The 24,936-nt window shown below is 46.2% G+C and overlaps 1 protein-coding gene and 1 long non-coding RNA gene across 8 annotated transcripts in view; one reads left to right on the top strand and one right to left on the bottom strand.

The window, feature by feature from the left end:
• Positions 1-24,936, top strand: part of DIP2A (disco interacting protein 2 homolog A) — a gene marked incomplete at its 3' end in the record, with an annotated part of 86,623 nt that overhangs the window by 1,848 nt on the left and 59,839 nt on the right. For 3 of the 4 annotated variants that reach the window (XM_084752431.1, XM_084752432.1, XM_084752434.1), the window contains exons 2-5: positions 17,199-17,270; positions 20,976-21,092; positions 22,952-23,071; positions 24,459-24,686. In XM_084752431.1, coding sequence (XP_084608557.1) covers positions 17,199-17,270; positions 20,976-21,092; positions 22,952-23,071; positions 24,459-24,686 — 537 coding nt within the window. The remainder of the gene's footprint in view (positions 1-17,198; positions 17,271-20,975; positions 21,093-22,951; positions 23,072-24,458; positions 24,687-24,936) is intronic. The other variant, XM_084752433.1, reaches the window with a different exon arrangement.
• On the bottom strand, positions 20,176-24,649 carry LOC311580770. Of its 4 annotated transcripts, none has more exons than XR_014773572.1 (3): positions 24,514-24,629; positions 23,434-23,511; positions 20,176-20,611 (listed from the first exon to the last, which is right to left on the bottom strand). It is a non-coding gene; the product is annotated as an uncharacterized lncRNA (long non-coding RNA). The 4 variants fall into 4 exon arrangements; XR_014773573.1 differs by lacking the exon at positions 20,176-20,611 and adding an exon at positions 23,058-23,184; XR_014773571.1 differs by lacking the exon at positions 23,434-23,511 and having other exon boundaries at positions 24,514-24,649.

Here is a 24,936-nt window from a genome sequence, read left to right as displayed (position 1 = left end):
GACTGGCACATTTCATCTCGCCAGCTAGATGAGGTGGTTATCATGGCACAGTCACACTTGGCTCTGCTCACAGAGAACTTCACACCTTAATCCTGGATCCTACAGTTTGTGATTGCTGTTGGCATGTATGTAGCTTGCCCTGTTGGACTTAGGGATGCCTAGGAACACAAGACTACGGTTTAGGCAGACTTACAGAGTTTTCCCGTAGAGGCTGGCGTCTTGTTCAGTGTCAGCTGGGAAGTCACTGATTTATATAACCTGTCTAAACTTGGGTTTGGCCAGCTGTAAAAGGAGCTGAATGTTTTATTGACATTTCAGTGTTCTTGTAAAGGGTTGCTCAATGTATGTAAGTATTTTGAAATTGTGGTGGTATTTTATTTATAAAGTAATGCATTACTAATGAGCCATAGCCCTAAAACTTTTTTTTTTTTATCCTGAGACAAGGTTTCTCTGTGTAGCCTTGTCTATCCTAGACTTGCTTTGTAGACCAGGCTGGTAGAATTCACAGCGATCTACCCACTTCAGGCTCATTATTTTTTTAACTTTAATTTTTTTTTGACATACAAAGTAGTGACCTTTTCTTTTTCTTTTTTTAAAGATTTATTTATTAGTATGTATACAGTGCTCTGCCTGCATGTACATCTGCAGGCCGAAAGAGGGCATCATATCATATTATAGATGGTTGTGAGCCACCATGTGGTTGCTGGGAATTGAACTTGGGACCTCTGGAAAAGCAGTCAGTGCTCTTAACCTCTCAGCCATCTCTCCAGCCCCAAATAGTGACCTTTTCATACATATACTTTGTACTCTGCTAACATCAACCTTGTTACCCTTTTTTTTTTTTTGCCACTCAACTTCTGTTTCTTTCTCTCCAAACAGTTTCCCTTATGCATTCAGTGTCACATAAAATTTTACATGTAGAATTTAGACCTGGAGTCCACATATAAGGGAAAAAGTTCAACATTTGTCTTTCTTTGTGCCCTCTCTTCTTCCTGCTCCTAACCTGTACATCCCTTTCTTTCCTCACTTAGTTCGCCCTCTACTTTCATCTCTCATATATATGTGTGTATATGTGCATATACATAGACGTAGTCCACATTTTTTCAGTATTATTTTCTTTTTTGCTTCTTTTTTTTCTTAAGATTTATTATTATGTATACAGTGTTCTGCCTGCATGTACACCTGCAGGCCAGAAGAGGGCATCAGATCACATTATAGATGGCTGTGAGCCACCATGTGCTTGCTGGAACCTCTGGAAAAGCAGTCAAGTGTTCTTAACTGCTGAGCCATCTCTCCAGTCCTCAGTATTATTTTCATATTTTGCTCAACTAGAGGTTGTAGAAATGGGATTTTTATCCATCCTGGGACTTCCTTTCCCCCCATTTTAAGGCAGAGAGATAAGCGTCTGGTTGAGAATGGAGTATTGTCAATTTCATAAAAACCCACAATTGTCTAAGTGAAGAATTCCTTAGCTCTCAGCTTTATCATTGCTGAGTGCATGAGAGGGAACGGGAGGAACTCAGGGAAGATAAGCTGCAGCCTTCACGGGAAACAGTATCGGAGGATAGAACCTGGACGACCTAGGAAGTCTGTGCTCCTCCCTGAGCCACACACAAGCAGGGGACAGTTGGTGTTACCCCGATAATGTGGAAAGTCCTGCGTGTCCCGCAGCTGTCCATCCACAGTGACGAGACAGATGCACCACTGGGCCTGTATTCATAACACAGGGCCTGGTCCTCCGACGTTATCACCAGCTCTTACCATCTACCGTCTGGTCTTAGGCTATGCTGACTTCTTACAGGGTAGGTAAGCTGAGTTGCTGTTGTGGGGTCCTCCCCCTCCAAACATAGTAAGGCACAGGTGCCATCTTGCTCCTTCTTCAAAAGTTTCCCTTCTGCTTTCAGGAGTGTGTGTGTGTGTGTGTGTGTGTGTGTGTGTGTGAGAGAGAGAGAGAGAGAGAGAGAGAGAGAGAGAGAGAGAGAGAGAGAGAGAGAATGTGTGAGTATGTGTGTTTGAGTGTGCATGTGATAGAGTGAGAGTGTGTGTGTTCCACTGTGTGTGTCTGTCTGTGAGTGTATGTATGAGAGAGTGTGAGTGAGTGTGTGTGTGTTCCACTGTGTGTGTGTATGTGTGTGTGTGTACATGCACCATGGTCTGCATTGAGAGGTGTGTGTGTTCCACTGTGTGTATGTGTGTGTTTGTGTGAGTGTGTATATGAGAGAATGTGAGTGAGTGTGTGTGTGTGTGTACATGCACCGTGGTCTGCGGAGTTTGGGAGCCCTCTGTTCTCAGGGGTTGGACTCAGACTGTCAGGCTTGGTTGGTAAGCACTTTTACCCGCTGTGCTTGAACTTGTGAAGTCTTCACTCCCTTTAAGGTATTTTAGGTGTTTGTCACAGCAGCAGCAGCAGCAGCCATAGCAACAGGAATGGGTCAGCTGCAGCGAAGAGCCCCCGTTGCTCTTGCAGAGGACCCTTGTCCCGTCTCCAGCACCCACTGGTATCTCACAAACTCCAGTCAGGGAACCTAACATTCTCTTCTGACCTCAACAGGCACTGGGCACACATGTGGTGCACATACATACATGCATACATACATAGTCAAGACACTCACACACATAAATTTAAAAAGAAAAATCAAGAAGCAGAGGGGAACAAAAGCAAAACAAACAAACCCAAACAACAACAACAACAACAACAACAACAACAGAACTTTTAACCCCCAATTATGTATACTTAGCGGCAGTCCTAAAGAAAGGCGTGTTTTGTCCTATCCTTTGCCTTCTCCTATTTGGTAGAGAGAGGGAGAGACTATGGGAGGTTACTAGGAACTGTCTGTGGACAGCTCTGGTGACAAGAGGGGCATTGCACGTAGGTGGGTTAATTAACTAACGGTCATGCTCAGAAGAGGCATAGTAAACGAGCCTCATAATGAGCAGCCGCGCAACGAGCAATGAGGCTGACACAGTAACGAGAAACTTCCCAGCTGGAAAATGCCTCAGACGAGCCGGATTCACTGCAGAGTTCTACCAGCGCTCGAGGAACCGGTGCCAGTGCTAGGAGCGTACAAAGTCAGTAGTATCTCGATACCAAAGCCACATAAAGCCATCCCACGAGAAAGAGACCCACAGACCTACCTCCCTAATGGAAAAAGATGCAGAATCCTCAATAAAGTGCTCAAAAACAAAAATTCAACATCACATCAAAAAAGACCATTTACTGTGACTAAAGTGGCTTGCCCCCCCCCCCAGCATTGTAAGAGACCGTTCAGTGTACATAGACCAATAAGTGAAGTTCAACACATTAATGAGCTAAACGATATCACATGACCATCCCCGTAGTGCAGAAAAAAAACAAAAGAAAACACCCCAAAACCTTAAAACAAAAATCCAGCAACCCTTCCTGATAAAAGTCACGAAGAGTCTAGGGCTGGAGGGTTGGAACCTCGGCGTAATGAAATCTGTGCCTGACAGACCTACAGCAGGCAGCAAACTAGATGGACAAAACCTCAAGTCAGTCGTCCAAGTAAGACCGGATATGAGTAGGAAAAGAAATAAACATATTCCCTTTTTGAGAAGATATGATTCCATATGTAAGAGACCCAAAAAAGTCTGCACCAAGAAACTCCCGTGAGCTCATAAAGACGCCCATCAAAGTGGCAGGGCAGAAAATCACTGTACCAAAAATCAGTAGCCTTGTCTTATACAGAAGACAGGCTGAGATCAGGGAACCAGTCCACTGTAGCCACACAACAGCGCCAGGGTAGGGGGAACTGACCAGTGAAACAGAAGACCTCTACACCGAAAAACTGGAGATATTTTTTAAGAAGATGAGACAACACTAGAAAATGGAAAGATGGCCTATGCTTATGGAAGGAAATACTGTGAAAATGACCGTCCCACCAAAAGTAATCTACAACCCGGTACAATCCTAATTTTAAAAAAAAATCCAATACCATTCTTCACAGACAGAAAAAACAAACAACAACAACAACAACAAACCAACCCAGAAACTTCTGTAGAGGCACAAAAGAACAAAGACAGCCAAAGCAACCCTGAATGAAAAGAATACTTAAGGAAATCCGGACTTCAAACCGTGGAAAAATGACACTAGATCCTTCTACTGCACAAAACTGAACTCCAGACGGACCAGGAACCTCAACATAAGATCTGATGCTGTGAACCTGTTGCGGGGAGAGCAGGGAGGGAGTACACTTCAGTTCATGGGCACACTGAGGAAGACTCACAGAGAAGACCATCACAAAGCACTGCAAAAGTGGCTGAAATGAGAGAAGAGGCAGCCACAGGATGGGGGAGACCGCTGCCAGCCACTCACTCGACAGGATTCGTGTCTAGAATGTGCAAAGAACTCAAAAGCTAAACAGTAGGAATATAAATCCGATTAAAAAAAAATGGCCAAAGGAACTGAACAGAAAATTCTCAAAAGAAGAGATGCAAACAGCTAGGCAACACTTAGAAGTGTTCCGCGTTCTCAGCAATTGGGGAAATGAAAAGTAAAACTACAACAAGGGTCTGTCTGGCCCCAGTCAGAACGGTCATCATCAGGGACACAAGTGACAGCAAATGCCACTGTGGATGTGGCAAGGTGGGGTGGTGCTTACACTGACGGTGGGAATGTAAACTAGTACAGCCGCTCTGGAAATCAGTCTGGAGGTTTCTTCAAAATAAATAAACAAATAAATATAATTGCCCTATAACCCAGCAGAACCGCTCCTGCGCACTCATCCGCTGGGTTTTACACCTACTGCAGAGATACTGGCTCATCCATGCTCACTGCTGCTCTATTCACAGCACTTAGGATACGGAACCAACTTAAATGCCCATAACCAGATAAATGGATAGGAAAAAATATGCTACATGTGCACAATGGAATATCACTCAGCTGTGAGGAAAAGTAAAATAACATAAGTTGCAGATAGGTGGATGAAACTTGAAAAATAAATTACTCAGAGTGAACTCGGGTCCAGAAGGATAAACCATACGTTCTGTCTCACACACGGATCCTAGCTTCAGGTCTTTACCTTGGTGCACTGCACGCAGCCAGGAGACTAAGGAAGGGAGGACAGTAGGCAAAAGCAAAGCGGAGGGGCTTAAGCAAGGATGGGTGTGGGAATATGGGGGAATCCAGGGAAGGGGGAGCTAACCCAAAGGACGTGTGTCAAAGCCTAACATCCAGCAATCCAATTAAGAAGTAACTGGAAAGTTAGTAGGATATGTGAAGTGAAAGAAGAGGAAGGAATGCCGGAGCTTGAAGGGTGAAGTGGGCGTCAGGTGGCGATGAAGGAGAGGAGCGGTTGTGGGTCAAGCAAAGCCAAGGGTGTGTGCAGAAGCCTCTGGGAGCCCATTAGCTAGTGAGCTGGTTTCAAAACACAGCTTTTAAAAACAGTTTGGATGGAAAGTACCCTGCGTGGTGGACAATGCTACTCCCAGAATACGAGGATTATTAAATGAAAATCGTAGTATAAGGCATGGAACGCCTCCCTACTAGAAGTCTCCAAAGTGACACAGGTTATTTCTGCTGCCCTTGGTTGCCTGTTGTAACTACATGGTAAGACCACATTGTTGAAGGCATTATCTGCTTTGGTTATACAAAACAGAGAAGTCAATTTCTTTCTTTTTTCTTCCTTCTTTCCTTTCTTTCTTTCTTTCTTTCTTTCTTTTTTTCCAAAGATTTACTTGTTATGTATACAGTGCTCTGCCTGAATGTAACACCTGCAGGCCAGAAGAGGGCAGCAGATCTCATTATAGATGGCTGTGAGCCATCATGTGCTTGCTGGGAATTGAACTCAGGACCTCTGGAAGTGCAGCCAGTGCTCTTAACTTCTGAGCCATCTCTCCAGCCCAAAAATTCGATTTCAAGCTGTTCAGGAGACTTTCTCCCTTCTGGCTAGGTTTCATAGTTCCAGAAGTTTCTATGCAAACTACTGAGGAGAAAAAGACTCAGTGGATTTCCCTAGTGCTGTGCCCTGCAGAACCAGCTGGCCCGTCCAGGTGCGCCCATTGGTGTGATACCGGCATGGCTAGAATAGGGTAGCAATTGGATTTGAAGTGTCCTCCACAGGAGCGCCCTTTTTGCTTGCTACTGTAACCCTGATCAAAAGCCAATGGCTGATGAGGTCACGCGTCCTAGGGTAGAACCTGCCTATTGTTAATTTGCTAGACGGCCATGTTCTTAAAGTGCCGTCTAAATATTTATGTTTATAGCCGTGGATCCATGCTCTTAGCTGCTCAGAGAAGCTTCTTTCTGCAGTGGGTAGCAGTCAGCGGAGAGACGCGTAACTGGTCAGAGAACTGAGAATAAAAGACTGAGTTGCTCAGCCCTAAATAGGACATCTGTACGTCCCATCCCCCATCTTCTCCCAGAAGGCCCGAGGAGGCAGGAAGACTTTAGGAATCAACAGACAGGGAGGAGTGCTTTGCAGCGCTGTCTTCTGCTCAGGGCTGTGCACTCATGAACTTACAAGCCCTGTACAAGATCAAGCCTGTCAACACTCTGGCATAGACGGACGGGCTAGGTGATCTCTAGGCCACACCCCCTAGAAGAGCTGATGGCAGTTGGCAGTCTCTGGGAAGGAGAATCAGTCTTTTTGAAGATGTGGACTGACAGGATTCCCGCGATCCAGTTGCTGACGTTACACCAGTGCACATAAAGGCAGCGGTAACTGGGCTTAGTGGGTGATTTTTTTTTTTAAAGAAGTGGACGATGGGGATGGATATCACTAAACTTCATTGTATATTCATCAAGAATAAGGAACGCTTTAAAAAAAATAAATTTTATATCTGAAAACCAGTGACAGCTGTTGAACAATAGACACCCATCCAGTAATCTCTCTTATAATCTTTTGTTTCAGACAAAGTCTCACTATGTAGCCCAGGCTGGCCTGAAATTCACTGTGTAGAACAGCCTGGCCTCCGACTCTGAGAGACTGACCTGCCTCTGCCTCTGGGATTAAAGGTGTGTGCCACCACACCTGGCTTCATCTGCAAAAGTAAAACGAGAAAAACCAGCCCAGGAAAACAAGAAAAGCTGCTGATTTTGTGTTGGCTGCAGAGGGGGGCAGGGAGGATCCGCCGGCCTCCAGTGACTGCTGATGGCTGGCGGAGTTGAGGGTGCAGAGCTGGGGAGAGAAACGAAGGCTTTGGGCTAGCAGTGCGGCCTATGTGATCGTGAGGTGGGGAGAGTCACAGATGGCGGACTTCGTCAGGAAATGCATGTGAGGACGGGAGAGGCTCAAGAAAGAACCTGCCTGAACAGAACCCAGGGGAGGGAAGTGTGTGAATGTAACGTGCCAGCCTGAACTCTAAGGAGATGATGGGCGGTTCACTCGTTGCCGCCCTGAAATATGTGCTGAGGGACTGGCCCTGACACGGATGTGCACTCTGAGGGACAGTAATACTAATAAAAGCGAATGGGAAATGTAGGCCATGGTAAGTGTTAAGAAGGCTGATGGAGGACAGATGGGTGACAGTGAACGTGTCAGTTGAGCATCAGGAGGTCTCGGTTTCCTTGAAGCTAAGCAGGAAAGCCATTTAAGGAGGAGTGACATTTGAACCAAAATGAGAAACCACAAGGAATTTTTGTCTAGGACTCTGCAGATGGGAAGTCCCAGCGCAGGTGAGGGCCTGTTCTCATGGAGGACCATCTTCTCAGAGCATAGGAACACAGAAGGGCTGGAAGCCCCCCACAGCCCCCCACAGCTCCCCACAGCCCCCTCAGGGCTTCCAGGAAGGTTAAGAATTTGCCGTTGTCCTATAACATCGCTTGTGGTTGGTAGGTTTTAAAAAATATTTATTTATTTTTTTATTATGTATACAGTTCTCTGTGTGCATTTTCATCTGAAGGCTAGAAGAGGGCATCAGATCACATTATAGCTGGTTGTGAGCCACCATGTGGTTGCTGGGAATTGAACTCAGGACCTTTGGAAGAGCAGTCAGTGCTCTTAGCCTCTGAGCCATCTCTCCAGCCCCATGGTTGGTAGTTTTGAAGGTGTTTGTACCTAGGCTGGCTCCCACACACTAGTTACAAAGCTTTCTACTGAACAGTGACTAGGAGAACTGCAGAGCCAGCCCCTGGCCGAGTCTCCCTGTGTGATATGTAGCACCCTCTTTCCTCCCTTGTCTCCAAGAGCACCCACGTTTATCTTCCCCACATGGCAGCACCTGGACTTGGAAGACAGCTACAGCATTCTTCTGATGGTGTTGGTTAGTCTGCAGATGGCCTTGGTGCCTCAGCAGGCTCTTGCCGTAGAGAGAAAGGAGCCTGTTGTTTCAGGGTCCTCTCTCTTTAGGGAGAATCTTGCCATCTCTCCAGGCCAGTCTCTCAGCCCCGGATCAAGCTGGGTACCCCAAGGGCTTCTGTTGGCTGTTAGGTTCCCCTTACCCATAAGGTCAAAGTTCACTTCTACAAAGAGAAGTGAATATCACAAGTCTTTTGGTTTTTCAAGACAGGGTTTCTCTGTGTAGTCTTGACTGTCCTGGACTAGCTTTGTAGGCCAGGCTGGCTTTGAATTTACAGAGATCTGCCTGCTTCTACCTCCAGAGTGCAGGGATTAAAGGCATGCACCACCATGCCTGGCTCTCTACCAAATTTTTTAATTGTAGTTTTACAGATTTATTTCTGTTATGTGCATGAGTTTTTTGCCTGTGTGTATATAAGCGCACTGTTTTATGTGCCTGGCTTCCGCAGAGACCAGAAGACAGCACAGTATCTCCTGGAACTGGAGTTATTGATGGTTGTGAGTAGCCGTGTGGATGCTGGGAACCAGACCTGGGCCTTCTGCAAACACAACAAGTGCTTTTAACCTTTGAGCCATTGAGCCACCTAAAATCATACTTTGGAACACTCAGGAAGCCTAGGTGTTGTGGCACGTTCTGCTCACTGAGGATATACTACAGGAGAGGGGTGCCAGGCAAGAGGCACTATACCCTCCCACGCCGTTCCCATGGGACACTTCGTTTGGCAAAGATTCCTCACTGCAGCAGAGTAGCACCCTACTACCCCTGGCTCTGTTTTCAAACCTCAAAGACCGAGAGTAAATACGATAGTGTTGGTGTAGAGAAGCTTGCCTGAAGTGTGTCAAGGAAGGGTGTGAGCCCCTTCTCCTAAGAGCACAGAGAAAGTAAATTCATCTGTATGCACGTCTGTGTGTGTACACTTACATCCGAGTCTGCATCCATGTTTAAGTTGGGTGCCCGCTTTAGTACTTAGGACCCATCCATGTATGAGTTATCAGGTCCGATACCCAGAGCCTGAGTCAGTGCTACGTTATTTGGAGAGAGGACCTCGTTGGTGTGGTCGCGGGTCCTGACCAGTTATGCAGGGTTTGTGCTGCATCCTGAATACCGATCCGAGTGTCTTTGGCAGAAAGAGACAGAGGAAGGAAGGTGAGACACACAGCAAGGGGGGAGGCTGTGTAAGTGCCAAGATAGGATGCGGTGATGCAGGTACAAGCCAGAGAATGTCAGCGTCCCCTGCAGATGGAGAAGCCAGGGAAGGAATTCTCTCCAGCGTCTGCAGAGGGAGGGAGGCCCCTTGCCACCAGCTTTTGGCTCTCATTATAACTAATTTTAGATCTCAGACACCTAGAGCCATGAGATGAGAATAAATTTCTTTTGTTGTTTGTCACCAAGTTCATGGTAATTTGTCTCAGTAGTCACAGGAAAATGGTCTCCTCACTTTGTGACAGTCAGAGGGGAAAGTATTTTCATAGCTCTATCTTTTCACCTCTTAGATTGTTCGCCATGTTGGTGGTCTGAAGTGTTTTGTATTTTCCAGGATGATTAGTGACCTTTGTGTCTAGGTTGAGAGTTCTTTCCCTGTTTCGGGGCCGTGAAGATACCGCATATGTGATTTGTTTGTTTGTTTGTTTGCTTCTTTGTTTTCAAGACAGGGTTTCTCTCTGTAGACCAGGCTATCTTAGAACTCAGAGATCCACCTGCCTGTGCCTTCCAAGTGCTGGGACTAAAGGCGTGCGCCACCATGCCCAGCCTCCATATGTGATTAACAACAACAACAACAAAAAGTCTGGATGTCTTATCCTTCACATATCAATGTGAATGGAAACGAGTTCTGTATACGGGATGAAGGAAGAGCCTTCATCTCTGCCCATGTGGGTTTCAGTGTAGGACACTCGCAGGAAGGACCACTTTCCCGTTGCTGGAGCGGCTCAGACTCTGGTCCCCACCTGTCTGTTGTAGTAGTACTCTATTTTGCACTGCAGCATAATAAGTCTCCATATTCTGAGCATTTAATCTGTCCTATTATTTTACTTCGCTTTTCAAGCTTGATATAACTAATTTTGGCCCTTTCTGTGTTTTCACAGAATGATTTAGAATCAGCTTGTCAGTTTTCACGGCAAACATCTTCAAGAACTTTGATAGTGACTTACGATGGCTCTAAAGATCCACTGAGATCTTCTGCTGCTCTGGCGGGGCCTTGCATGTACTGTACAAGTAGGATTCTCCCACTGAGTTGTGTATGAGTCCGTTTTAGTTTCTCCTCAGAGATAGAGCCCCACTAAGTTGCCCAGGTGAGCCTTGAACTCACTTTGTAGCTCGGGCAGGCATCGAGCCTGCGGTCCTCTTACGTCAGCCTCTAAAATAGCGGGTATTAGAACCACCATCCGTCTTTGCAGTGTTGGTGGCATGTCTGTATGTGTCCTTGGTCATCTTTATCTTCTTAATGTTTTTGATTTATGGTTTTGTATACATCATCTATTAAATTTATCTGGGACTTAAGATGGTATCTTTTGGTTGGAGATTTTAGCTATTTGAACTTATAATCTTTCTTTTTAATTAACTCATAAAATATATTGATCATGGTTTTAGAAAATACTTTATTTAATTTTAATCTATGTGCATTGGTGTAAGGGTGTCAGATCTTGGAGTTACAGACAGTTGCGAGCTGCCATGTGGGTGGCTGGGAATTGAACCCGGGTCCTTTGGAAGAGCAGGCAGTGCTCTTAACCACTGAGCCATCTCTCCAGCCCGATCATGGTTATTTTTAAATTCCATGGTTTTTAGCTGTCGTTTCATACTGCCCTATATGACTAGTAATTTCTAATCACATGCTACACATTGTATCTGTGTGTGAATTTTTGCTTTTAGTTTATGTCATCCTCTTTCCATAGCGGAATTACTTTTGCCTTGGCCAGGATCTCCTTGTCTGCTCATGGATAAAGTGGGTTAAAGCTGGCACCAGACCTGTGACAGTGCCTTTATTTTCTTTTTCCAAAAAGCACTCTCCCCATGCCCCCGTGTTTGTTTGTGTGTATATATGCATGTGCATCATAGAGGGCACATATGTGGCGGTCTCCCCGTGCCCCTGTGTTTGTTTGTGTGTATATATGCATTTGTGCCATAGAGTGCATATATGTGGCAGTCAGAGGACAACTTGGATAAATCTGCTTTCTTCTTCCATTGTGTGGATTCCAGGGATCAAACCCAAGTCGCCAGGTTTAGTGACAAGCGCCTTTACCCACTGACCCATTTTGCTGGCTTGGCGCCTCCATGTTCCACTCGTGTCCAAGGTATATTTACTCAACAGCCGGTCAGCAGGGCTCCTTCTCCTTGGTGCGCTCAGAGCATGTGCGTCTGTTACAGTTTTGCTCAGCCCACTGACCTGCTTTTCCCCTTTTCTTCAGCAGACTCTTTCAGCCTCTTTACTTCTAGTTTTGTAATGTGTTCAGATTAAAAAAAAATTATTAAAATGCATTCTTCCTAGTTGTTTCAATGAGGGAGGTTGGTTTTGTTTGTTTGTTTGTTTGTTTGTTTTTCGTTTTTTTTAGGGTCCTACAATTCTGCTGTTAACATAAGTGGAATTCTCCTGTGTGACTATTCAGTTTAGTGAATATATTTTCCATGCCTTAAAAAACTTTGAGATAAAAGAAGATCCTTATTAAACTTAACATGTACAAAGTCTGCTTTTAATTAAAAATGGATGAGATAGACCTGCAAGTACTTAAGAAGAATATTTAATATTAATATTCACTTTTTACTGTTGACTATAAATAACTTAAACTGTGTGGTGAGGTGGCTTTATGACTTTATATTTAGAACTTTGTGTTTGGAAACAGCCCCCAGGCTACCCTTTTATGGTCCCTGACCTCAACCCTTAAAACCTGCAACTACGGATATTTTCTCTCTTATCATTGTTTTTAGTGTCACAAAGATGCACCTTTGAGAACAGCTTCTTTCATTTGGTGTGATGCCTTAGAGATCGCTCCATATGCATTTTTTTTTAGCTATCTGTAATCTATCCTTTTTATTGCTGAGTAATTTTCTATGGTGTAGTTACACCAAAGACACCAATTACCAAAATTAGAAATGGAGAAGGCAGCGTTGCTGTGGGCTCAACAAGTGTTAGGAGGATGCTGAGAGGCTGAGCACACAAAGAACTCTGTGTTTTCACTAGCTCTGGGAAGACCAGGCGATTTCCGGTAACCGGTAACTGCTCAGCCTCGGACATGAAGCAGACAGCGGCATAGCTGTCAGAGAGACTGCATCTATAACTTAATATCTTCTGGAAAACAAGTCTTCCAGACTGTAAGTCATTGCTGGCAGGTCTCAGCAAGCATTCTCTTTTTTTTTTTTTTTTAAGATTTACTTAATATGTATATAGCGCTCTGCCTGCATGTACACCTGCAGGCCAGAAGAGGGCGCCAGATCTCATCACAGATGGTTGTGAGCCACCATGTGGTTGCTGAGAATTGAACTCAGAACCTCTGGAAGAACAGTCAGTGCTCTTAACCTCTGAGCCACCTCTCCAGCCCCGCCCCCCTCCCCCCTCTTTTAAAAAGAAGCAACGTGGGGCTGAAGTGATGGCTCGGTAGTTAAATGCACTTGCTGCTCTTGCAGAAGATCTGGTTTTGATTCTCTGCACCCACATACATGGTGGCTCTCAACTGTTCCTAACTCTAGGGCCAGCGGATGCAGTGCCCTCTTCTCCAGGCGTCAAGCACACACATGGCATGCGTAAATACAGGCAGGCAAACATTCATACACATCAAATCAGAGTAAACTCGAAAAGAAACAACAGTAATTCTATATCCTTATCTACAAATCTTTTAAAACTTTTTATCTTGAAATAATTTTAGGTTCATAAGAAGTTCCAGAAAGAATGCATCTAGTTTTCCTCAGTAATATCTTGTGTAAGGAAGACACTGCCAGCTCATCTTCCACACAGTCTTACATACAAAAGGGCATGTGCTTATTATGCTAAAGAATATGTTCAAAAGTGCAGGAAATAAAAATAGAAATCTGTCTCACACCCTACCTGAAGGCAGATAAGCAGAATGAATGGTGTGCTCTTCCTCTCTGCAGTATATTCTGCACATGCAAATAGTTCACATTGACATGCATATGTGTGTGTTTGTATGTGTGTGCATGTATGCATGCATGTTTACTTTTATCAGAGCAGAATCATTCAGTATTGCTGCCCTTTTATGTGGTAGGCATTCCTGAATCATGTGATATCCACCCTCAGCATGTCAAGTGCCAGGATGTTTCGGACTCTGTAGTAAAGATGTGTGACAGGAATTGCTTTGTATTTCTGATAGATAATTAGGCTGTCCAGTTCTTTGCTATTGCCCACAGCATTTACTGCCTACCCCTGTAGAGTAACTCAGTGCCTTTACAGTAAGTTTTTAAAGTCATGTTGGCGAGCCAGTGCTTTGTGGTCTTTGGCGTCCTCATTACTTCCATAGCGGGGTCACCGGCTGCAGCTTCATGCTGAACCTCCCTGGAAGTCTGGAAGAGCTGCCTGCCCAGAGCCCATCAGAGACATCTGTCCAGCGGAGGCCACAGGTGCCTGGATGTTCAGGCACAAACAGCTCTGAGTGCCTCCCGTCAGGGCCTCCCCAGTTCTGTGCAGTGGTTGGAGAACAAGGCTCTGTTGTTCGCCTCTTTGTTTGTGTTTGATTGTTCTCTGTGAAAGAATTGATCTTGGGGTTAGAACGCTTGGATTTGATCCCCCTCTTCCCTAGCATACCAGCTTTGTGCCAGGATTCCAATGTGGAATCCTACCTGTTCTAGATGACTGTGCCATGGTGTGTGCATGGGACCAGTGTCCAGCGTGTCGGGCATATGAAAATAATTTCAGCTGGCCACATGTGAAAACAGCGTACACACTGGCACTGATGTTACGGTTTGACTTAACATCTTCAAGCTTTATGTTGGTTGGAAGTGATGTGTATTCAGTAGCAACCAGACCTCAAAATTTGCAGTTTGATCTTTCCCCATACTAGTCATTGGCCATTTGTGACATTTCCTTTACATATCCTGTGAGAAGCTACTTCTAAAGGAAATATTGATTGGGTACCTGGCAGCAGTATTTTCTGATAGCCAGCAGCCTTCTACTTGTTTGTTTGGAAGAAAGTAGAAGATGAAGGAGGAGGACTTAGAAAACACTAAAAACTGCACAAGATGGCAGTAGCGAAAACTGTATTTAATATCCATTTGCACAAAGAGCTGGTAATAAAAATTGTTGCGGTGTGCATTTCTGGCCTAAAATCTTCATAAAAACATTGGAGATCCACTGATAGTGCTCCTACTTTTGTAGTACACGCAGACCAAGGCCAAGGAGAAAATGTGGAGTGCATTCCCTACTTCATGGCCAAGTGGACTTAACCCGGGCTTGGCTGGCTTCTTTATGATAATGTGTGGGGACAGCAGGCCTTTTCCTGAGTCTTCATCTAGGGCACTGTTGCGGGGGGTGGGGGGTGGGGTGGGGGGGTGGGGTAAGGGATGGGCAGGGGGCTGGGCTGGCCCTATGGGTTCCTTTTACTGTTGTTTCTGATCCTTGAACCTGTGTAGATACCGTTTATGGGTCTTGTAAATATAGGCATGGACTCTGCTGATTTGAGGTGTGACCTCAGAGGCTGCCTTTTGTAAGAGTCAATACAAACTAGTGTGTGTTTGTTTGTGTGAGTGTGTGTGCTCCATGTGTGCCCTTGGAGGCCAGAAGAGGGTATTGGATCTCTTGGAGAAGGAGTTGCAAGCAGTTCTGGGCTGTGTAACACGGTTTCCGGGGACCAAACTCAGATCCTCTGGAAGAGCAGGAAGCACTCTTAACTGCTGAACCATCTCCCCAGCCTCACAGTCTATTTTTTTGACAAGTTTCTGGAAGATGTTGAACACTTTTTTTTAAAATCAAAGAATTATTTGTGTACAGTAAGATTCTGTTTCCAAGTGTGCACGTCTGTAAGCTTTTGACTGGTGAATACAGTTACGTAATTCTGGCTAGATTCAAGTCCTGCAAGTCTTACCCCATCCCAGACTCTGTGTCCCCTCAGTCCCCTCCCTCTCTGCTGGCAGCCATTGTCTGTTTTGGTTCTGTGGTTTTGTCATTCTCTAGAGTGCCATTCTATAGAATAATGTATATGGAGTGTGTAGCCTTTGAGTCAGGCTTCCTTCTCTCAGCAGCTTGTGCCGAGATCTGTCACCCATCGGTAGTCTACTCCCCCTTGCTGCCTTCCACGGTGTGAGTTCACCCCAGCTTACCTATCTAGTAACTCTCTTGAAAGGCATTAATATAGAGTTCTTAGATTATAAATTTAAAAAAAAATCTTTGTGTGTCAGGGCGTGGGGCACAGTGTGTGTGTAGATAGATGTCTGAAGTCGGTCCCACATGCCAGTGATGTACTTTGAGGCAGGGCCTCTTGTTGCTTATCGCTGCCACACCAGAGCAGCTAGCCTGTGAGCCTCCAGGGACCATCCCGCCTCCCACCTTTCCCCAGGTGTGCTGGGACCACAGGTGTGCTGGGATCACAGGTGTGCTGGGATCACAGGTGTGCTGGGGTCACAGGTGTGCTGGGACCACAGGTGTTCTGGGACCACAGGTGTGCTGGGATCACAGGTGTGCTGGGATCACAGGTATGCTGGGACCACAGGTGTGCTGGGATCACAGGTGTGCTGGGATCACAGGTGTGCTGGGGTCACAGGTGTGCTGGGATCACAGGTGTTCTGGGACCACAGGTGTGCTGGGATCACAGGTGTGCTGGGATCACAGGTATGCTGGGACCACAGGTGTGCTGGGATCACAGGTGTGCTGGGATCATAGATGTGCTGGGACCACAGGTGTGCTGGGATCATAGGTGTGCTGGGATCACAGGTGTGCTGGGATCACAGGTGTGCTGGGATCACAGGTGTGCTGGGATCACAGGTATGCTGGGACCACAGGTGTGCTGGGATCACAGGTGTGCTGGGATCATAGGTGTGCTGGGACCACAGGTGTGCTGGGATCATAGGTGTGCTGGGATCACAGGTGTGCTGGGATCACAGGTGTGCTGGGATCACAGGTGTGCTGGGATCATAGGTGTGCTGGGATCACAGGTGTGCTGGGATCACAGGTGTGCTGGGATCATAGATGTGCTGGGATCACAGGTATGCTGGGATCACAGGTGTGCTGGGATCATAGGTGTGCTGGGATCACAGGTATGCTGGGATCATAGATGTGCTGGGATCACAGGTATGCTGGGACCACAGGTGTGCTGGGATCACAGGTGTTCTGGGACCACAGGTGTTCTGGGATCACAGGTGTGCTGGGACCACAGGTGTGCTGGGACCACAGGTGTGCTGGGATCATAGGTGTGCTGGGATCACAGGTGTGCTAGGATCACAGGTGTGCTGGGATCATAGGTGTGCCCTCCTACCTTCAGCTTTATTTGGGCTCTTGGGATCCACAGCAGGTTCTTACCATTGCTTGGAAAGAATTTCACTCACTGAGCCATTTCTCCAGCCCAAGATCCTAATTTTCATTTTTAAATTAAAAATCTTGCAACTGGCTAGAGAGGTAGTTTAATTGGTAAAATGCTTGCCGCACGAGCGTGAGTTACTGCGTTTGATCCCTGGAGCCCACATTAAAAAGACAGGTGTGATGGTCTGTGCTTAAAACTCCAGTGCTGCAGAGGCAGAGACGACAATGTCCCTTGAGACCCCTGGGCTCACTGGCTGGTCAGCTAGCCTGGCCTTCTTGTTTAGTTCCAGGCCAGTGAGAGACAGACCCTGTCTCAAGAAACCAGGGGAATGGCTAGAAGTATCTAAGGTTGACCTCTGGCACCTCCATGTGTACATGCGTGCATGCACACTCACACACATACACACATGTCCACCCTCCTGAGTATACACAAACACTTTTGGAACTTTACAAGTAATGAGATTCTCTTTTCCCATTGTTGTTTTAGGTGATATCACTCAAAAAGGATATGAAAAGAAAAGGGCGAAGCTGCTGGCTCGCTATATTCCCCTCATTCAAGGTAAGGTCAGCACCTTGTGCTGTCTCGGTAGCAAATATACTGTCTTATTAAACACGGTATAGAAGTTGATTTATTGTGGTAGGGAGGCGGCTTAGCGGTCCCTATACATATGAAAAATACATAAAATGAGACACCAAAGTTATCTTCAGGTGTGTTAGGTCCATGAGTCAGAGGCAGAAACCCTAGAGCCTTTGGGAGATCTTAAAGGGAAGTGTTGCCATCTCAAAATAGGAAGCGTTTCGTAAATCCTGGAGAAGATACTGGTACAACAGCAGCCATGAAAGGAAAGATTTATATGTTGGGATTCATTAAATTTAATAGTTTTTTTTTTCAATCAAAGATACTTCAAAGAGATCGAAAAGTCAAACTGCAGGCTGTGGGAGGATGGTTATAACACAGGTGATTTAAGAAATGGCCCAGAGCCGGGCGTGGTGGCGCACGCCTTTAATCCCAGCACTTGGGAGGCGGAGGCAGGTGGATCAATGTGAGTTTGAGGCCAGCCTGGTCTAAAAAGCGAGACCAGGACAGCCAAGGCTACACAGAGAGACCCTGTCTCGAAAAATCAAAAAAAAAAAGAAAGAAAGAAAGAAAGAAAGAAAGAAAGAAAGAAAGAAAGAAAGAAAGAAATGGCCCAGAATGTACAGAAACTACGTAGTGACTCTTTGTGCAGAAGAAGACATGCTATCCTTCTGCATGGCCAGGGGGCTAGCATGAGGCATGGGGAGCATAAAATATATTTGGAAGAAATAGCCAATACTTAAACATTAAAAAAGCCCGTAAGTTTCTTAAGTGGATGAAAGAAGTTCAAAGAACAGGTAACACAAACAGGTAATAAACACTAAATCACGTTCATCTTTACTTAAAGTGAACCATCCTCGTAGGCTGGACAATTCTCAAGCCTTCTCTAAGCTCAGCGCTGAGAAGCGTGTGAGGATGTGACATTACACACAGTGCTGTGGGAGTGAGTCACCTCAGCCTTCCTCAGTGCTACCTCTGGATTCCTGCTGAAATTGAAAGTGTGTCTTCCCAGGGCGAAGAGATGGCTCAGTGACTCAGAGCATCTCCTACTGTTACAGAGGACCGGAGTGCAGTTTCCAGAACCCACATCTGGGAGCTCACAGCCACTTGTAACCCCAGCTCCAGGGACGTCTGACACCCTCTTCTGCCCTCCATGAGCTCCTGAACTCACGTGCACTCCTGTCGCACACATGTAATTTAAAACAAAACAAATGGAAGCCTGCTGCCTAGTGTCTTTAATCCTACTACTTGGATGGCAGAGGCAGGTGGATCTTTGTGAGTTTTATGGGTTCAAGACCAGCCTGGTCTAAATAGCAAGTTCCAGACTGGCTAGGGATATATGTGAGAACCTGTCTCCAAACAAAACAAAAATCAAACAAACAATGAAATCTTCCCCTTTATCCGTAATTTCAGATCGGCGTTTGTTGTCTTTGTTTAGTAATAGATCTATCTGGAGAATAAAAGTATCCATGTTTTGGAGTGGACATTGACATCAGAGTGCAGTGTGCCACTTCACAATCCTTAATGCCTGACACTAAGTGTTCTTCAGCGAATGTCTGAGGTACTTCTTTCACACAGTAGGGCCACTGTTCAGTACTGTCCAATATCCATGTTTGTGCATGTGTGTGTGTGTGTGTGTGTGTGTGTGTGTGTGTGTGTGTGTGTGCGTGCTTGTGCTCAGGCATTGAACAGCTAGGCATAGATTTCTGGAGCAGCTTTCCTTAGGCTCCAGTGCTGTATAACCAGCCATGCTAGACAGCAGGACAGGTCTACTGTGCTCACAGACCTGTAGTTTGGGCCAGCTCAGAGACTAGCACTTGTGGATATAGCCAGGGTTGAGTGGCTAAGTCTGAGTAGGTGTCCTGTGAGTGTCACCTCATTGGCTTCTGGTCTAGGAGGCTCCCCTCACCTGTCTCCCTTGCCTGTCTCACAAGGCTCTTTTGATGCTGGGATCAGCTGCACTTTACAGGTGTAGCTGAGCCAGGTAGAGCTCAACTTTGTTGCTTTGTGTGACCAGCCTTAGACATCAGGTAGTGCTACTTCTGTCCCTGTGTCCCTGTGAGGAACCTGACAGAGGATGTCAGGATGGACTCTGCTTGTACTGGGGGGTGTGGTCAGGACTGGAGGAGCCAGAGAGACTGGAATCTCGGCTGGCTGGTCATACGAGATCTTTTCTTTTCTTTCTCTTTTCCTTTCTTTCTTTCTTTTTCTTTTCTTTTTTTTTTTTTGGTTGTTGTTGTTTTTGTTTTTCGAGACAGGGTTTCTCTGTGTAGCCTTGGCTGTCCTGGACTTACTTTGTAGACCAGGCTGGCCTCGAATTTACAGAGATCCGCTTGCATATGAGGCATTTTCAAGGCTGCCAACATCAAGCTCATCCTCACTGAGTCTTAGCTGAAGGTTTCGCGCTGTGCTGTTCCTGGTGTTAGCAAATTAGGATCAGAATGAGACCAGAGGCTTCGTTTGGGGACTGTGCTGTTTCTCACTGTCGCGCATCCTAGGGGTGGGTGCTGTCCTCGGCCAGGATGCTATCACTGTGAGCCATGGGCTGGCTGAGGCTGTGTGGAGAGCAGGTGACGTGTCCTCTGTCTCTCCTAGATTTGCAGATGGGGCCCACAGCAGTGCTGCTAACAAGTCCAGGTCTCTGGCCTCTGAGCATTTCATGCGCTGAAGTTGTTCAGTGTTGTTCTTGGTGTCTTAGTCTCTACCTCTCTACATGTTCTTTGTATCTAAGAGCCACCTAGTGATGGTTGGTGGCCTGTTTCTCACTTAGAGTTGATGACGCTGGACCCTAATAGTAACAAGCAACACAGGCAGTTACAGAACAGCTGTAAGTGCGCGCAGGAGCCAGCTCTTCGAGATCTGTGACTGACACATCAGTGTAGGCATGTAGTTTTAAAAGTCTGTTTTAATTTATTGGGGTTTCTTGCATCTCTTTCTCCCTTCTCCACCCAAATCCCGTCTAACACCTCACCATCAGGTAAGAGAAAAAGTAGTGGGGAGAGGGGGTGTAGTTCTCTTTAGCTGCTTGCTGCTGGTTAGGGTCGTTGAGTCCTTGGGGCAGGTCCAGTCTTCATAGTCAGGACATCTCTGACTTAGTCTCATCAAAGTGCAACAGCAGCGACCAGGAGCAGCATCTGGGGAGCACCAGCCTTCTTCTCTCTCGTGTTGTCTCCCCCACCCCACCATCTCTCCTGCCTCTCAGAGTCCTCAGAATTAAACTCTCTGCCGCTGGCAAAAATCAAAGATCCGAGCCCCTCTCAGGGCCTGCACGAGGCAAATAGTCTGTTGCCGTGGACAGGTTGGAGCAGCCCCATAGCCCATACCTGGGGTTAAAACAAAAAGATGTTCACATGACATAACTGAGTTTTTAAAGACAACAAAACTTCCACTACACATCAGATGTAAACTGATGTGCCGTGTTGCCAAGGACACACTGAGGGTGTAGTTACCATTACGGCTGTGAACTAGATGCTGGACTAGGTTAGTGGTGTGGGGAGACAGTGGCCTGGACATGGGCGTTGCTCTGGCCCATGTTGTGGCTCTTAATCCCAAGTCAGAGGCTCTTTTGTGCATTAGGAGCCATACCGGAAGTGGTGCAGCGTGCACAGAAATGCACACTGCTTCAAATGGGGCTTCTTACAACTGAAAAAGCAAGTCATTCACACAAGGTATAAAACTGTGTTTCAGGAGTAGACCCATGTCTGCAAACAGAGAATAGAATTCCTGGGCCCTTGCTGACTGCAGCTACATCTAAACCACAGAAGTCTCGGGCTACCAACTCCAGGGATGAGCGCTTCCGGTCAGGTAGGTTGAGAGCTCTGGAAGTGCGGGAGCAGGAGGTGGGGTAGCAGCAGGCGGGACACCCGTGTTCTGGCTACTGAGGCTCTTGGCTGGTTTTTCTTTCCTAGAATGTCCACCAAAATAGTTATTTTTCACTTGTCATCATCGTGTTGTTCAAGAAATTAGAACCTCCAGGTCATTTTGTGTTGGTTTGTTTACTTATTTGTCAAGACAGGGCCTCTCTGTGTATCAGCCTTAGCTGTCTTGGAACCACTCTGTAGACCAGGCTGGCCTTGAACTCACAAATAACTGCCTGTCTCTGCCTTCCCAGTCTGGCATTAAAGGTGTGTGCCACTATGCCCAGCTCAGATAGTTTATATTAATGTCTCACTTTTCTTACATATTTTAATTTCTTACACTTTTCTTAGAGGCCGCTTGCGTGCAGAGCTTGTGTGTGTGCATGTATGCATGTACAGGTGCCATCTACTCCTTTTTCCTCTTTCTTGTTTTAGCTTTGAACTTGCCCAGTAGGCTAGCCTGCCTGGCCAGTGAGTCCAGCGATCTTGTGTCACCTCCTTAGTATGGCGACCATAAGTGCACTTAGATATTTTTAAAGTAAGAGTTCTGGATCCTTATGCTTACAATGCAAGCCCATCTCTCTAGTCTCCAGAGGCCGCTTTCCCTCCCATCTACCAGGACAGCAGCTCTGGGACAACTCGGGAATGTCTGTGTCTATGACGTAGCTGCATGACTAGTTTAATGTACATTTTCTTTTTTTTTTTTAATATAACATTTTCTTTCCATTGAAATTTCCCATCAGTTGGCAGTGCTTTTTATAAATATGAAAATAATTTTTAAATTTAGTTTTAGTTTACTTTTAAAAACAGTTTTGCTTTCTTATTTATCGTGTGTGTATTTCTGTGTGTGAGTTGCCTGTGTTTCTGTGTGTGGGTGCGCATGCGCCATAGTTCACATGTGGAGGTCAGAGAACACCTTGCAGGAGTTGGTTTTTCTTCCACTTTGTGGGTTCTAGGGATCAAACAAGTTGTTAGGCTTGAGGGTGATAAGCACCCTTTCCTGCTAAGCCATCTTGTCCCCCTGCCCCTTTGTTTTGAGACAAGTTCTCAGCCTTATGTGGCCCATGCTAGCCTGGAACTTACTGTGTGTTGTATGGCCTTCGCTCCCGGTCCTTTGTGTCCGTCTTGGGGACTAACAGCATGGCCATGCCCAGAATGCTGGCTTATGTGCTCCTGGGGCTGGAAGCCAGGGATTCATACGTGTTGTGCAAGCATTCTACCAATTGAGCCATGCGTGTGTGCCAACTGACCTGTGCATGTGTGTGTTCGGGTACGCATGCCTTTGCAAGCATGTGGAGGCCAGACGTTGATAGTGGGTGTCCTCCTTGATCACAGTATGCTTAATTTAAAAAAAAAAATAGATGAACTGACTGTGTTGCATAAACTTTAAAACCAACTCAGTGGAAACTTACCAAAATGTTTGAGATACTGACATTGATTTTCAGGCCGCTGCTTTCAAAATGTGTCCATTTGATATCACTCCCCCTTTCTCTCCCTCTCTCCCTCTCCCTCTCCCTCTCCCTCTCTCCCTCTCCCTCTCTCCCTCTTCCTCTCCCTCTCTCTCTCTTGAGCCTACTAGTTGACTTCCTGACTACCGAGGTTGCCTGTGAACTTTTTTTTTAATATCTGGACGTTTTTGTCAAGTTCCAAAGTTGAGTCCTGAAGCAAAGTCATACTTAGCGAAAGCCTGAGGTGTGGGGTGAGTCGGGAGGCGGGGAATTTTTTCTGCTCAGAGTAAACAAACAGAGATGGATTGCAGTTGTCATCGTGGTAAACACACCTACTGCTACTGTTGTTCCTGTGCAGATGTTCACACAGAAGCCGTGCAGGCAGCCTTGGCCAAGTACAAAGAGAGGAAGATGCCCATGCCTTCAAAAAGACGGTCTGTCCTCGTGCACTCGTCTGTGGAAACCTACACTCCCCCAGGTATTCAGGAATGGTGTCAGGAAGGGCTTGCACAAGTCCTAGGCCGGGCGGTATAATACTTGTTTTCATTGAATTGGAATATCCTTGTAGCCTGTAGTACAGGCTTGAGATGTCTGCGAATTAAAAATATTTACACATGTGCATACTCCTTAACTAAGAATCTATAATGCTCAAGGTATTTCTCTTATCAAAGCCAGTATTTGTATTGTAGTGGGATTTTTGTGTGGATTTTACTTTAAAAAAAAAACAAACAAACAAAAAGAAAAAACTAAAGTGCTACTTATATCTTTTAGCAAGGAGATGAAGCAAAAACAGGCGTTTAGTGGAATGTGCCAAGTCCTTGAACTGAATTTGAAACTTACTCTAGTTTGTGCCCTTTATCTGTTGTGCTGCTGGCCTCCTCACCTCATTCCCAGCAGGACCATTTTTAAGTTGCTTACCTAGAAAATTTGGGGAGATTTTATCGCTGTCTGTTGATACCACCAGAAAGAAACATGTATAGCTGAGGTTTCTCTCTAATGTCCTGTTACACTGCATTGAGGGGCTGGTGTCTGGTGCCTCACATCCATGCATTTCCACAGCTCCCCCTCAGGGCACTAAGCCAAAGCAAAAAGTTGACAACTGTGGTTGACTGGATACATTTGGAATGATTAAAACAGTAAAAGACTGTCACCTCCAGGATTGCAAGGTGCCCTGGTAGTCTTGGTAGGGTGTTTCTTCCCACAAAAGAGAAGCTTAGAGCTGAGGGAAGTCTTTAGAAATGATTGCTTCTGCTAATAAAGCTGTAGGCCTTAGCCAACAGTAAAAATAAGTGTTTTAATAACTGTAAGCCCATAGTAAAATGCAGGCTTGCTGACTTGATTGGACCTTACTTAGTTCACAAATAATTTTATGAGCTGAAGCAATTATGTTGAGGAAAGAATTCTTTGCAGAGTTGTCACTTGTCCTGTTTTCCCTATGAACATAGATGCAGACAGGGCTATAGTCTCCCACAACAGCTGCAGCACTGGAGCGTTCATGCTCAGGCTACACTCTGAGGTGTGGGCTGAGGCTGGACACCTAGAGGAGGACTCGATATGTGGATGTGGTGCCAGGCTGTGTGGTTGGGCAGCAGTAAGTGCTGGACACTCACAGAGCACATTGCACTTGGGACATCTAGGGCTAGGGGCTAGAAATCTGCTTTCATTCCTTGCATGTAATATCCTGTGGCCACGGCCTCTCTGGGGGACCCTGAAGCAGGACTTCTTATGTCCCCTTCTAAACTGAAGGTGGCCTTTGAGGTGCCCACAGAGTAGACCTGTGCTCCAGGTCTGGAGACAAGTGAGAGGCCCTGTCCCTCTCCTGACCCATCTCTGCATCATGCTTGTCATCCTTATTTTCATCACAGACACGTCATCTGCCTCAGAAGATGAGGGCTCTTTACGGCGACCTGTGCGACTCACCTCCACTCTGCTCCAGAGCCATTCCAGCATCGAGCCCTGGCTTGACAGGGTCATTCAGGGCTCGTCCACCTCATCCTCTGCATCCTCCACCTCATCCCACCCGGGAGGGAGACCAGCCGCTGCTCCCAGTGCCACCACTGCGCTCGCAGGCCTCACGGCCCACGCCCACATAGGTCAGTAACAGCTGCCTAGCCCCGCCAACTGGGAAGGGTCAGGAGTGTTGGGACAGAGTGCCACTGTCAAGTGACTGAGGTCATGAGCCAGATGTCACATGATGCCTTGTCTGCCTGAGATATCAGCTGGGTTTTGGCTTTTGATAACCACAGTTGACACAATGGGGTCACACTTGGAGAGCTTGGCATCCAGAGCGAGTTGGACAGAATGGCTCTGTTGCTAAATTTTCGTCTCCATCCAGCTCCACCC

Source organism: Acomys minous (assembly GCF_964271855.1).
Source record: "Acomys minous genome assembly, chromosome: 13".
Taxonomy (NCBI): Eukaryota; Metazoa; Chordata; class Mammalia; order Rodentia; family Muridae; genus Acomys; species Acomys minous.
Note: the sequence above shows the minus strand (reverse complement) of the source record. Positions and strands in the feature narration are given on the sequence as shown.